This window comes from Etheostoma cragini, chromosome 22 (genome assembly GCF_013103735.1).
Source record: "Etheostoma cragini isolate CJK2018 chromosome 22, CSU_Ecrag_1.0, whole genome shotgun sequence".
Lineage (NCBI taxonomy): Eukaryota > Metazoa > Chordata > Actinopteri > Perciformes > Percidae > Etheostoma > Etheostoma cragini.
In genome coordinates, this window is record NC_048428.1 from 21,238,703 (window position 1) to 21,254,651 (window position 15,949).

At 41.5% G+C, this 15,949-nt stretch overlaps 1 protein-coding gene across 1 annotated transcript in view; it reads right to left on the reverse strand.

Moving 5' to 3' along the window:
* LOC117938276 (vasoactive intestinal polypeptide receptor 2-like) overlaps positions 1-15,949 on the reverse strand; it is a 34,106-nt gene that overhangs the window by 5,054 nt on the left and 13,103 nt on the right. The window contains exons 4-5 of the mRNA XM_034862799.1: positions 13,663-13,843; positions 12,664-12,733 (exon numbers count right to left, since the gene is read on the reverse strand). Of these exons, the coding sequence (XP_034718690.1) occupies positions 12,664-12,733; positions 13,663-13,843 (251 nt within the window). The remainder of the gene's footprint in view (positions 1-12,663; positions 12,734-13,662; positions 13,844-15,949) is intronic.

Genomic DNA, 15,949 nt, shown 5'->3' on the forward strand with positions numbered 1-15,949 from the left:
TATATTTAGTTAAATGTACAAGTGTAAAAAATAAGGATAAAAGAACAGATGACCATTAAACTCAAACACAGCTCAAACAAGTGTTTCAAAAATAAATTAAAATGAAATATAAACACACATTTTAATTAGCTAGGATTCACAATTATAATAAAATTTATTCTAAAAGAAATTATACTGGTTAGTAGTATTTAGCTTGGTGAAAGTATTAGCATCAGGGCGCTGGGGTAGCACGCCTGTTAGGGTGTGCGCCCATACATAGAGGTTCACACCTTAACACAGGAGCCGCAGGTTCGACTCCAACCTGCATCTCTCTCGCTCCTTTTTCACATCTTCCAAGAGTAAAAGTACTCGTTAGGCTGATTATAATTGTTTTCATGACTTTAATGTTGCAGCTGGTAAAGGTGGGGATGATTCTAACTGCTTAATTCACTGTTGTGAAGCTTCACTAAAATTATTACATCATCATAGACCGGGTAAACCCCGGCCGCTCGGCCGCTGGTTTGATTTCTCCCTGCAGCTCGGTCTGGAAACCTGCACCTTTAATTCTCCTGCTTCAGTTCACAATTTTGCGGGAACTAATCACAAACTGGCTTATCTACCTGGCGCGCTATCGGCGGGTTTAACACGATAGAAGAGCGACCAAGCAGCTCATTGTTTACATTCAACATAGGGGCCAGAGCAGCAGACTGATGATGCCGCTGTCGCTTCTACGTCACCCGGATCATTGGTCTGATTGGTTGAAGGACTATCCAGTTGCGTTGAGAGCCATTTGAACTACGCATGTTGGTCACGCCTATTGTGCAATACAGAAAATACAGAGCAGAGTCCCCAGACCAACACTCAATCTCAAATCTATTGAGCTGGGCTTGGTCCGGCCAGACTAACATCATTTATTAGCCGATTTATAGTTTATATTAATCATCCCAATCTGCAAATTAACTGAAGCTGTCAGATTAATGTAATGGAGTAAAACATACAAGATGTGCCGCTAAATTATAGTGGAGTAGTATAAAGTAGCATAAAATGGAAATATTTGAGTTCAAGTTCCTTAATTTTGTACTTCAGTACAGGTTTCTGTTTGTTCTTTAACCCTTGCGTTGTCTTCCCGTCAACAGTGAACAAATAATAATTTTTGTCACTTTTCATCAACATTATTATCTCTTTGTCCGACATTTTTGTCACTTTTTCAATGTTTTGGGTGCTTTCTTTGATGTTTTTGCCAAAGCTTTTTGATATTTCTTAAGTTGACGTTTTCTGTTCTTATTCCAACGGCTCATTTTTTGTGCCCACATTTTTTTTAAACTAAAAACGGGTCAAATTTGACCCAAGGCCGACATGAGTGTTAAGCAAAGGCAGATAATTACAGCCACTAGAGGGCGCTGCCCTCTATCTATTTACACATTCATCTACAAGTTAAATAAAGAAACAGCTGCATGAATAATTGTTTATGCCTACACAAAGTAAGCAAAGCGGTTGCCTGATGACTGAAAACATCCCCAAGTTGTGTGGTCGTTTATAGAGCTAACGAGGACTCCTCACACATCAACTCTTTGCTGATTAAATACTGATTTGTTGGGTGAGTTCAGGTTTATTCCTAATAAAATCTGCCAAAAGGTCTGTTTCCCCCCACTACCCAACAGCGATGAGACTGGTATTGAACCATAACGATGCATGAGACATTAACAGCGCTCATTGAGCTTCTGTTGCCTGGTGTGTTATTTTATTTCACAATAAAAGCACGTTCAGGATGAGACTGGTCCATATCAAAACAGCACAAACACACTGTAAACTCTCTCGCTCAGGCCGACACACAGAGATGGATCTGCCCTAGTGTGTGTGTGTGTGTGTGTGTGTGTGTGTGTGTGTGTGTGTGTGTGCCTGGCGTTCATCGCTCTCTCGTCATCTATAAACAACATTCCCCCGTGTCTTACACACCATCTGGCAATAAACTGGACATCCACACACTTTCTCAGTACATACATGCTTTAGACATGCATGCGCACTTCAACACACACACACACACACACACACACACACACACACACACACACACACACACACACACATATTGTAAGCCCCTTTCACATACTGTTAAACACACATGTAAAAACACAAACTGTACAGTGTGTACTGTGCATACCAACACATGAAGCACGCGAGCATGCACGCTTTACTAATTCCCTTTTCATTCATGTTAAGATGCACAAAGAATCTCGCTTGTCCTTCTATACTTGTGAGGACCCACGTAGACATAAAACACCCCCTGCAGGTGGTCCTCACGAAGACAGATGTGTGAGAGACACACAGAAGTGCAAAGTGCTGTACATCCACATGCATCATGCAGCTGCTAAACTGCAGCATCGTATTCAGACACAGATTTCTGTTTCTGGAGATTCTCCTCAACATCTCTTTTCTTTTTCTTTGTTTCTCAAGTACTTCTTTCCTTATTTTGTTCCCATTTCATCTTTCACCTTTCGTATTTTTCATCAGTCTTTTTTGTACTTTTTCCTGCTTCAGTCTTTTCTTTCCTCCCTCCCAACAACGTTTTTGGGGAATTTAGAGATTTTCAATATTTATGTGTAACACTCTAAAAGTAAACAGTCTTCCTTCTCTCGTCTGTCTTTTCATTATTCTATCCTTGTTTTTCTTCACTTTTGCATGCTTTAGTCTTTCCTTTCTTCTGACAATTGTTTCTTTCTTGTAATCCTTCAATATCTCCAGATTTTAGGATTAATGTTTGACATTTTCATGAATTTAAACACTCTAGAAGTAACTAGTCTTCCTTCTTTTCGTTCTATTTTCCCTCCTGTTTTTTTCTTTTCTTCATCCTTCCTCCTTTTTCCCTCTTTTTCATTGTTCTTTGCTTTTCCTCACTTTTTACTTTTATCTCCAGATTTGGGGATTTTTCCTTATTGACGTCTTTATGCATATTAAAGAGATAGTTTGGATTTATTCACAGTGATGTTGTATGAAGTTAAAAAGTTATTTCAGATCTAACAAAATCACACGATAACGCAAACAAACTAACCGATGGAGGCAGCAGTAGAGCAGCAACTCCCTACTCCTGCGAGGTCAAATGAATGAATGTTTTTGTCAAAGGAGTCTGGTTTTACAGCCACGCTAGCCTTCACACTTCATGCAGCTTTACCTTTGGAGATGAGGTCAGTTTGTTTAATTTTTATCAAATGCAAAATTTGAAGTATTACCCTGTATGTCCCTTACCAGCTATTTCAGTATGGAGCATGAATATGGAGCGTCTACCCCAGTTATCCCATATGCAAATGTGAAATTTCAAGCCAATGGGAATACTTGGAACTAAAGGTGGTGGACGGGGCAACACAGATTTTGATAACAATCAACTAAAAACGTTACACGATGGACCTTTAAATAGTCATCACTACATGCACAACATTCAAAAACAGAGTTTGAAGTTGATAATGATTATGAGTTTAGAAGTCTTTAAGGCTAATCTGTTGCATCAGGAGTGTGTTGACAACCCGGTCCCATTTTAATTCAGACTATCCACACATGTAAGTGGGGAAATCCAAATAAAGACATGAAAAAATCAGTCGTGAAATAACCAAAATCGTCCTAACTTTTAAACAAGAGTTCAGTGCCTTTAAGTAAAAATGTAAATGCAGTACTTTATTGGTGTATTTTCCTTTGGAGCATTACTACTTTTACGTTGGTAAAGGGTTTCAGCGCCCCTTCCACCGCTATCTGTCCCCTCTCCACACACATGGACAAATATGCGAGGATACACAGACAGACACGGCCTGGCATCGGCGTCTCATTCCTGAGTTTGATTCTCAGGCCTTCTGGCTGGGAGCTGATGACCTGCTGGCTCTGGTCTACTGCAGCCACATTGCCTTCTATGTCCAAACACATCTCCATCCATAAATTTCTGGCTCGCTTGCCCTCTTAGTCTTCCTCACTGACACCAGAGAATTAAAGCGATGTTGAACTTCAGGCTGAACGGCTTCCTGGCCACGAAAGAAGTCTAAATCTGGACTGTCTTTATCTTATCTGCTCCTGGGTAGGTTTTTAAATCAAGACAGAGACTAGAAGAACACAAAGACCATCAGAGCCAGGGATGAACAATCACACAATTATTTTCAGCCAAAATGATTCCCAAATTTTGGTCAGAATACAAATAAATGCACGATCAATATATATCAGTTTCACTAACAGAAAACCTTAATGCTGCATACCTTACATCATTATTAAGTAGCCTATATTACTCCAATATTTTGGGGACACGTGCACAAGGTATGTGTAAAAACCCTGAATATAATGACCATTTATGGGCGTGGCCCGGTATTTGGTAGGAGATTTGGGTAAAAAAAAGGAAAAACATCAGCTTAAATGTCAGATAATGGATTTAAATTGTTAAAGCGGTGCCAGATTTTGCTTCCTATACATTTCTATGAAGAACTGGGTGAGACGTATTCGCTTTTGGTTCATTTATATCGTACACAGAGCAACAAAAACAAGTCAAATGTGTTCACAAACTTGGCCAGTAGAGAGGTAAAGAAACAAAGACCCGAGAGTGAGTGAGTTGTGAGTGAGTTGTAAATATTTCAGCCCGTGGTGCAACAACTCTGTGCTGGATTTACACCGATGTTGGGCCCCGTCAGTTTGGCTACCTGGGGAGGTTTTCTTTATCAATATTTTTATAAGCAGCACTGCTCCAGAGGGCTTCTTCAGGGTGTCTCCGATGTTTGACAGAGGTTTTGTTATGGTAACAGATGTGCTGTGTATGGAAGAAAAGACGAATGGTGTGTTCTTGTCTGTGTGTTGAGCACCGAGCACATCATTTCCCATCTCAGCTCAAACTGGGAGTTTTTTTTCCCCTCATGTTGCCACTTTACTGTTGCACAATGAGTTATTTCCACACCTTGTCTGTGTTCTTTACGTCAGAAGCTGATTACAGTTTTATCAGTCTCTGACCTCGACAATCGGCTATTCATTACAGCAGAAAAGCAAGCGCTTCTCATCGAGGAAATCATAACAAATGATATTTGGTTGTAGCTTCCATTCGGTAAAGAGCATTCAAATGTAATGAAGTTAAGGGTTTCTTGCTCACTGGACATCTTTTGAGTCCATTTGTTTTTAAAGCTTCAAGTCTGAATCAAAGGGTCTCCACGTGTCCACATGTGCTTTTTGATTTGAAGATCTGTTTTGTGTCGCAGTGAGAGCGATCAGAGAGAGGACAATCAGCTGGATCTACGTTGTGTGAAGTGCGAGTATCTGTGTGAGCGCCAGCGGTGACATCTGGTCTCATCTGAATGTTTCCCAGACGGAAAACCTCCGTCTCTTACACAGGAAACAAAAAGAAGCTTGACTGAGAGAGTCAAACAGCAGGAGTCCCACACCTGAGGGCTCTGGAGAGTATCACAGTCCAGCTGTGTGTGTGTGTGTGTGTGTGTGTGTGTGTGTGTGTGTGTGTGTGTGTGTGTGTGTGTGTGTGTGTGTGTGTGTGTGTGTGTGTGTGTGTGTGTTTGTCTGTGAACATTCATTCATATTTTTTTAAGGGGAATGGCACGGGGGGGGGGGCGAATAATCAGTAAGGGGGGATTTAATCAGAATACAGCACATACAAGCTGCTTAGAAATATAGGAAATATTGGATAGGATAAAACAACATAATTTAATTCTGCTAAATAAAACACATCACATTATTGATTTCAGTTGTTTTTTTACAAGACACATTTTCTATGGGCTCTAATAGTCATCATAGAAACATTAATGTGTCATGTGATAAGGGCCGGGACGATTCTTCGCATAGTAATATAAAAATAAAGTGCAACACCACTCTCCTTAAACTCTAACAATGAAAGCCTTGCAGGACACCGTTTTCAGATAATAGGAAACAAAACGGAAATAAAGTGCAACACACACTATATTTCCAACAGCAACAAGTGCTCAACAGTGAGTTTCATGTGTTTCTACTTCAAACTGGCCTCAAAACTTCAACAAAGTACACAGTTGCCATACAATGTGTGTTTAAAGTAAATATTCATTTAGCAAATGGAAAGGCAGCAAAGCAACATTCCTCTGATCCAATGGGAATCAAATTTGTCAGACTGACAGCACAAGCCCAACAGATTGGGGGGGCAAATCATATTTCAGAGGGGGAGGGGAGAGGTAGGTGCCCCCCCAGGCCCCCCCTCTAGACCCGCCCCTGTGCATATGATTTATCAGTTTCTGTTCTTTATTTGTTTACTGGCTCCTAATAACTCACCTCCTCGCTGCTCTGTTTTAGACTTTGCCATTAAACTAAACTAATTAAAAACATTTGGTCCAGTATGAAGCAAGACCGCTGCAGTCAGGGAAATGAGCTGCAATGTAACGCTAACAGGGCAATTGCGCAACTTCAATTTAAGTCCAATAAGAGTGTTGTGTTTACCAGTCACAGGCTCCGATTATTGATCTAATCATCTGACAACATAATGGAAAGACTCGCTATAGAAATAGATAATAAGAAACAGCCCCAAAATCGCCATAGAAAAAATCATGCACATTTTGAAAGCAGAAGCATGACATTTCACAACTTTTGTTAGTAAAAAATGCACTACTTTGTTTTTTTCTCCTCTCCTTACAAGCCAGCAGACAAAGACAGTCCTTCCAGGAAACCTGTCCCAGAAAACAGGGGAGATGTGGGAGAGTCTTGGAGTTTAGTGAGAGGTCAGAGGTAAAAGATAAACTGAAGCATGAGAAAAGCTGTATAGAAACGGCAAAATTCAACGCAAAAAAGTCACAAAAGCAAAATATCTACTTCTCCTGGGTCTAAATTGTGATATTGCGGGGTGTTAATTAAAGTAATGAGAGTCTGAAGCATGGGGGACTTTCCTCCAGACTGCACGGTAAAGAATGAGAGAACAAGGTGTGGCTTTATGCAGCATGGAGAGTGGTTCCGGATGTCCTCTTAAACCTGGATCTTATACCTGCTGGTTTGAAGCTCAGGATGAACCAAAGGATCCTGGAATGCAGCTGTGACTGAAAGCAATAACTGGGACAGTCGGAAGATAAGCTCCGCGGCATCGCCTTCAAGCGGCTTCAAACACACTGACACCGCAGACAGATAAAAGGGGAAATATATTCTAGTTTACCTTCAGACCACGGCGGATTAGAGAGCCCTGAGAGCCAAGACCGGGACCTGAACCCCGCTGGAAGAGCAGAGGGTTTCAACCAGTGTCTCGCCACAACAACATACTGTGTGCAAGTCTCAGCTGTTCTCCAGTGTTGGAAGTATTCAGCTTTTTTTACTTAGTTAAGTAAAGTAATTAACCACCATTAAGTAATTAACCACACTGTACAAACACTATTGTTCGATTAACAGTCCTGCGGACAACGCTCCTTCAGTAATACTCTAAGCAGTCCCTCCAGGATTTAGCGATCGCGCCGATTCACGTGAATTCAACCAATCACACCGAATTTGGTGCGATTCGCAGTTTTGACCAATCACTGCAACTTCTCCACAATTACCGATAACCAGAGTTTCCAGTGACTTCAACCAATCCCAGCAGTCCCTTAGTGCCGGACCCTATATCAGTGTGTGACTCTGAGAGCCCATGGCCAAGCGGGAGTCTGAATCAGACGTCCATCTCACGTCTTCAACTTGCTGCAAAATGCTGCTGCTCGCTTTTTTAACAAATACATCTAGACGTGCACACATCCCTCCCGCTCTCTACACCCTGCATTCAATGCATTGGCTCCCTGTGTGTTTTAGAATAGATTTTAAGATTTTATTGTTTGTTTTCAAGGCTTTAAGTGGTCTATTGGGGTATTTATCTGAAATTGTAACATTGCAGGAACACAACCGGTCATTGCGTTCTTCAAGTCAGCGAGTTTTAGAAGTCCCAAGGTCCAGGTATAACCTGGGGGGGGGGGGGGCTTTTGCAGTTGGATCCCCCTGATATTCACACTATTACAGATGTACTGTAGCTCTTTTAAGGTCCAAACTCAAAATGCATCTGTTTAGTGTGGCTTTTAATACGGTGTGACAATTTAATTTCTTTCAGTTTCTTTGCAACCTTTTCTGATTTTACTGTTTTTTCATGTTCACTCTTTCTATTGTATCATATGGGTTTATGATCTTCGTTTATGATGTTAAGCACTTTGGATACCTGCTGGTTGCTGTAAAGTGCTATTCAAATAAATTTGGATTGATTGATTTATTGAGACGTCACAAGTACAAAGCCATGTTCATTTCCTTGTTTAATGAGACGCATATGACTCAAACATCTCACATTTACCAACAGAATGTAGAGCGAAGGATTACAGCGTGCAAAACATGTCAGACGGTCCTGCCAACCTGTAAACAGTTTAACATCAATGTACGCTGTAATGATTTGAACAAGAGATGAAACCAGAAAATGAACATTAAATATGTCAAGACATAGTAAATTTAACTTTGTCCAACAGTCGCCTCTGTGCACCACGATAACCGTCTAAAAGGAGGATCTGCACAAAATCTGAATTCTAATTCTTTAAATTTCCAAGCATTATGGCTGCAAACTTAATTACGTTAATTTCTACTGTGTTGGGCTAGAGCAGGTGTTCTGAAATGGTTTACTGTTCTGGCCCACTTGAGATCAAATTAGGGGTCTGTGGCCCCCTAACTAAAATGACCCCTGGGCTAGAGGCAGAAATCTTAGAGGATTTTTTAAAAACTATAAGTGAGAAGAACAGGTATTTTTTCTTCGTCATTTCAGTGAACTGCCTCTATAAAGATGTGTAGAAACACAGACACTGTTTCAGTCAAGACCACCTAAACCAAGACCATGTCAACACCAAGACCAGAGTGTATCGAGACCAAGACAAGACCAAGACCAGAGTATATTGAGACCGAGACAAGACCAAGACCAAGGCAGGACGAGGCCGAGTCAAGACCAAGACCAAAGTATATAGAGACCGAGTCAAGACCAAGACCAAGGCAGGACGAGACCGAGACAAGACCAAGACCAAAGTATATAGAGACCGAGTCAAGACCAAGACCAGAGCCAGACTGCCAGAGCTTCTTCTCCTGTTTGCTGCATTCACTTTCTTGTTACAAATTTTAATATAGAAGTAAGTCAAGTTATTGGTTGCCTTTGAAGCAGGAAGTTTATCATTCAATTATGGTAGTGGAGAAGCAATTTAGCAATATCCCTGGGGCATGAGGGTCTTGAAATAGAATCGAGAATCCTCTTTATCCAAGACGGAGTACAACACACACATTGATTTTGAGACTAGACTGAGACCTTCAAAAGGTGGTCTTGAGTACTACAACACTTCACACACAAACACAATGATGTGAAGGAAAAGGCTGATTTCACGGTGGTCTGACGAGAGAAAGAGGAGCTGAGCCGAGAGGTCAGCTGGAGTTCAGGGATCTGTCAACCAGAAACTCTCCATCCTCTCAACACTGACCTTTCTCTCCGTTTATCTCCGTCAGAGCGCCTTCTCTCCATCAGATAAACACAGAGACGCAGAGATGCCGAAACACGCTGCACGCTGATATGAAATCAGCTCTTCTTATTTCACCAAAGCATCTGAAAGTGGTCAGACTTTAAACTGATCATCAGAGACAAGGACAAGCTTACACTCCGTATTTGGTGGATTAATGGGCCGTGTGTAGTCTGCAAAACAACGGTCACAAGTGAGTCTGTAAGTCCATCTGTAAGTATTTAGTGAGCAGTTTAATCCTAAAGTCACACTGAAGCTGTAGGCGTGAGCTGACTTCTTCTGCAGGCGGTTTTGTATGTTGTTTGAACGTCGGTCGGTTGATTTTGGAGAGATGGATCGTTTGTATGTTCCCATTGTCTTATTTTCAATCTGCTTTAACCCTCCTGCTGTCCTCGGGTCAAACTTGACCCCTTTAAAAAATTTCTAAATCTGAAATATGGGTTTCTTTTGAACCAAATTACCATAAAAAATGGATTGGATTCCACACAACGCTCTTTGCAAATACAATTGATCACTTTCATTCCCAACTACACTCATCTGTAGGTTCCTCTGATCTTAACTATTAGTCAAAATAATTCTCAATTTCTGCTTTTTTAACTCAAATATTAGGTACAATTCTATGTAAATGAGGGTTATTGACCATGAATTCCAAAAAGCAATTTAAAACTAGTGCCAGTAAGGTGGTGTTAATGAAAACAAAAACAAAAAGTCTGAAAAAAGGACGAAATGTCAACATTTTGTCAGTTTTTGACCCAGGAGGACAACCCAAGGGTTAAGAGCTTTAGTTTTAAAAGGACAGGTTTCTAAGTCCCATATGAACATTGAAAAATGATGTAATAATTTCCCCTTTCAATACCGGCCGTTAAAACAACCCACGGGGGCGGGTGTGGTACAGTAGAACAGTTGCTTGCCAAATAAAATGTTGTTGGTTCGATCCCTGGATTGATCCCTGACATGTCAAAGTGTCCTTGGGCAACAAACTGAATGTGTGTGTGTGTGTGTTTATCTGATGAGCACCTTGTACGGCACCTTGGTTAATGGTTCCTGTACTATGTAAAAGCGCTTTGAGTAGTCCTTAAGACTATATAAGAACATATACAGTATATGTTATATATAAGAAGCGCTATATAAGAACAGTCCATAGTGTTTCCAACCTAAGTGATGAGGGACAAAATCCACAGAAGTTCCCTAAATCTGTTAACTTCAGATAAGTGCTTTGCCGTGGGTGGAACAGAAGCCATAATGGAAATAATGGAAATAATGGAAATGGAAAATATGGAAATAATGGAAACAAAGAAAATCTTTATAGTACCAGGTTGTCTTTATGGAAAGCAGAACCTCTTTCAATTTAGACAAACTTCAACAATTTGAACATGTCCTTCAAACAGACCTTCTTAACGGTACTGACCCAGAAAACGGCCGTTTAGGTCGATTGAGCCCGAAGCTTACGATGATCCATATTTACCCATATTGCGACGCATGCTTGCCAACCCTCCCAATTTCCCCAAGAGACTCATGTTTTACTACTTCACCCGATTTATGACGCATTTTCAACTTGTTTCCTGCACTGTGCAGTGTGCACAAGCCCTCCTCCTCACTGGCGCTTCCCCCTCCCTCCCTCCCTCTTTCTCTGGTGTGGGGTTCGCTAGAGTAGGGCGTGGCTGCTGGTCCCCACCTCATGAGTAGGGCGTGGCTGCTGGTCCCCACCTCATGAGTAGGGCGTGGCTGCTGGTCCACATATCATGAGTAGGGCGTGGCTGCTGGTCCACATATCATGAGTCGGGTGTGGCTGCTGGTCCACATATCATGAGTCGGGTGTGGCTGCTGGTCCACATATCATGAGTAGGTCGTGGCTGCTGGTCCACACCTCATGAGTCGGGTGTAGCTGTCGGTCCACATATCATGAGTCGGGTGTAGCTGCTGGTCCACATATCATGAGTCGGGTGTGGCTGCTGGTCCACACCTCATGAGTCGGGTGTAGCATGGCTTTATTGGGGTGTCTCGGGAGCCTGGGGGACCTAAAGCCCTAAAGACAACGACCACTTCCACCTTTTACGGAGCCAAGTCTGTGACGAAGTTACATGTTAATTTCAGTAGTTTAACAGGGCTCATTTAAAGCCAATTCCTGATGTTTTCTTATATCTAACCATTTATTTGTATTGCCTTCACCTAACTAGCTGTTTCACAACGTTAACTACAAACTTAAAACTTCAACCTCTGCGTTAAATAGAACGATCATGTGTGGTTTTGGGACTCATTGGCGTTGTCTATGTATGAGGACCTGTTGCTTTAACCCTTGTGTTGTCTTTCCCTTATCTCAATGTTTTTGTTGCTTTTTACAGTTTTAAGTTTTTTTATAAAGTTTTTCTATTTTTTGGTATTTGATTTTTTTTTCATTGATTTTGCTGCCTTTTCCGACATTTTTCCCCCTTTATTTCGACTTGCTTTATTTATTTCAGATGTAAAAAAACAACTTTGAAAACGGGTCAAATCTGACCCGATGACAAGATGAGGGTTAAGTATGCGCTGGTGCGTTGAGGTCTGGTTTTGGAGACGTGGAACTTTTCACGCTGTAAGCAAAACCAGAAGAAGCATTTCCTGCAGAAACTGCAGTGTGAACGCTGACAGCTGAAAAACATCTCGAAAAGAGTTGCTGGAAATGTCAAACCAATTGCTTGAAAAAGTAGTGAAAAAAGCTTTAGTTTATTATAATTATTTAGTTTATATTATTATATATTATATATAATATGTAATAATATAAACTAAAACTAAACTAGGGTATAAAACAACAAAGAGCAGAGGTTAGATTGTGCAGAAGGTAAGAACGTTACTAAAGCTAGTCTGTGGTTGGAACTGTCTGTGGTGGTTTTACTTTTCTCGAACAAGTGATTCAAAGTGGGTCAAACTGAGATATGATCCCATAACGTATCGACACTACAGGAGCAGTTTCTGTTCTTCTGCGTGGGACTCCACACGTACACTCGCTCTGATTGGAAACACAAAAGGAAACCATTGTGGTAGCTGCTTAGAAATACGAGCACTTTCCAGGTTTCTTAGTTAAAACTAAGATAAATAACTTGTCTTAGATTGTCAATCCTTCCTTTAATCAATCCCACTTCTTTTAAGAAAAAAAAATTCCAGTAAATTATGACTAGTAAGTGCAGGACCTTTAAAATTAAGCTGTGGTTCCGCTTTCATATTTTCAGCTTGTTACCTTGCTTGTGTCTTTCCTGCGATGTCTCCTAGAAACATCTCTGATTGTTTCCTTTGAATAATTGTTGAAACTATCACATATTTCACAGAAGAAGCAATGATAACGTCACAATATGCAATGTCATTCCAGAACTGAAGCCCAACATTTCGTATGAAATGTTACAAAACAAGGACGAGCGTCGACCAGTAAATGACCGTTAAGTTAAGCCGACAAAACGACTAGTTAAACTTTTAAGATTGTGGTTTGGGTTAGAACACCGGCCCCTTTTCAGTGGACCCGGGACATCCCATTTTCTGGGTGAAACGTCTTATTTTCCCCTTAACTTCGTCCTTTGTGAACTCCGTTCCCGTGCTTGAAAGCGTTAGATGCTAGATCACACCCAATACGAGAGTCAATGTCAACATCAGCCCTCGGGTTTCCCATCCGTCACTTCAGCCAAAGACTGACTGACTGTATCGGAGTATGGCTGAACTTTCCACAGTTCATATAGGACAGATTTCCAACACCTTTCTTAGCTAGTATCACACACTCAGACATGAAAGAGGATGTATCAGCCTGCGGCAGCTTCACAGTGAAGATAAAACCGGACGTCATCACTGGCTAACGGTAGCTCACACGCAACTTCACACAGGAAATATTCTATATTGTTGATGTTGCATTCCAAGTGCCGCCGGATATTACGCCGGCGTTTCAGCCGGATGTCCGTTACTTTCCGTATTCTTTGTTTTGTAATTTTGGACTCCTGTGGATTTTCTGAGGACTATGGTTACCTGGTCCTCAGATCTCTGCAGGGTAAATCCAGACAGCTCGCTAGACTATCTGTCCAATCTGAGTTTCCTGTTGCATCCACAAAAACAAGTTCCTTCCCGAGGCTGTTTTGCAAAAAAACACCATTACTCCGTCCTGCGCTTAGCACCGCCCATGACAAATGTGATTGGTTTAAAGAAATGCCAAAAAACCAGAGCACATTCGGCTCCCATCCCGGGATGCTGTGTGGACTAACTAGACCCTCTTCCGCAGCGATGTGGATCAGGGTCTGGCAACGCGAGACTACACAGAAAGTGAACGGACAGTGAACTCACCTTGCTGGGTTCATCCGTGCTGTTGGACCAGCAGGCGACGGTGATGACGGGGTAGACGTCGGACCAACCTTTCTCCGTGCAGTTCCTGCTGAGGTTACCTGAGACACACACGTTCATAGTCGAGTCAGGTCGATTTGATGTTGCATTTTTACACTTATTTTACTTAGATTTGACTACTTCAATGTCAACAAAACATTAAAGGATTCTGTTCCGAGTTGTCTTCTTGGCAGCTTGGAAACATTTGTGTTCGGAAATAACATTCACAGAGAGTGTAATTTAACAGGTAACTGAATAAATAACATGTGAACAATTGAAATAATGTGTTATTTCAGAGACATCTTGTATCTAGAGGGGACAGGGAGACGTATATTCCTGACTGCAGTCTACAATTTAACCTTGGGAATGCAGCATTAGAAAAAAAGCTCTTTATTTCCGTCCACATCTGTCCGTTTCTAAAAATATTGAGTAACTAAACATTTATTAACTTTAAAAACTAAAATGACAGGATCCATCAGCTGTCTGAAGTGGACTTTAACAACTTCTCAGTGTCCTCATGTTAACTGTATTTCTCTGCAGGTCTTATTAAATCTCAGAGTGAATAAAAGTACAACAGCGGACTTGAAAAGGTCAGCCATAGTAAAAGGTCCTGAAAGATGGTGTTTCTAAGCTGTCTTACTGTAAATACACTTGGCTTGTGCTCCATGGCAGCCGGGATGTTAATGAGGCTGCTGGCCCGTTTACAGTTTCTTCACGCTAACCGATCTGAACTCAGCAGACTGGAAAGGACTGCTCCTGCTGTGCTGCTGGTCAGACACCGCCTACCAAGAGCCTGGGTCTGGGTCTGGGTCTGGGTCTGGGTCTGGGTCTGTCCCAGGTTTCTGCCTAAAAGGAAGTTTTTCCTCGCCACTGTCGCCCTGTTGCTTGCTCTGGAGGAAACTACTAGACCTGTTGGGTCCTTGTAAATTCTGGAGTGTGGTCTAGACTTTCTCTATCTGTAAAGTGTCTCCAGATAACTCTTGTTATGGATTGATACTATAAATAAAATTTAATTTAATTGAATAGAGGACGAGTACGGTGGCCCAGAGGGTCCAACGCCTTCCTGTGTACATTCGACTCTCTTGTGAGAGAGGGAAACTGAGCTAAAGTGTCACCAAGATTAAATAAAGGTTTAATAAAAGTGGTTTACATAGAAGAAGAAGTACATTTGTACATAATTCAGTTAATTTTAAAGTTTAAATTCAACCAATGACTCTGAAATAACACTATAAATATTATAAGTCTTTGAACTTTTTGCGTTTCTGAAAGCAGTTTAAAGCAAGTCTGTTTAGATTTGTAGATGAATTACATGGAAAACACAACATTTACACTCAACAAACCACAAGATACATCAATCTGCACATGTCATTTTCTACCTGTTGCACACAGGAAACTATTTCCTGCTTAAGAACACTGAACTTCCTGAAGTCTCTGCAGGTTGCAACAGCTCAGAGACCACACAGAGTCCAGCAGGAAGCCCTCCATAAAACAGAATTTTCATTGTTGTACTTTTTATTAAACATACAAGAGTTTAATGGGTTAGTTTCTGAGGGATTTCGGCGTATTTTTTGTAGTGGTGGAAAAAGTATTTAGATACTTTACTTTTACTTTTTGGATTTACACAGCTTATTTCGAACATTAACAGTTTCTGTTGTTTTCATATTTAAAATTTCAGGCAGTTGTCTCAGTCTTGCCGTCTCTCAATCTGTACATCTGAATCTGTTTGCACAGCGATGTACAGTAGACAGAAATCTAAAACGTAGCCAGAATCTATTTAACAGTCAGGTTCTCAGTCAGTGTGGTCTGAGGTGGAGCGGTCGCTGCTCTGTGGCGGTTACACGCCCCATCCTTTAACGGGGCGATCTAATCCCTCCATGTCTGCAGGGGGGGAAACGGGCTGCTGACAGATGCTGCAGGGGGCGAATCACAGAGAACATGTGGGCCAGCCCAGATGTTGTCAGCTGCACGGCGAGTAATTAGACTCATTAAGTGAAAGAGGACGAACAGCGCCGGATAGAGGGAGGAAAGGAAAACAAAGAGATGGAGAGAGAGGGTGATGGTGTACCAGAGAGTGAGAGATCAAACAGAGATGGAGAGAGAGGGGGAGAGGGTGCAGGTGTAGCAGAGAGAGAGAGATCAAAGAGAGATGGAGAGAGAGGGAGAGGGTG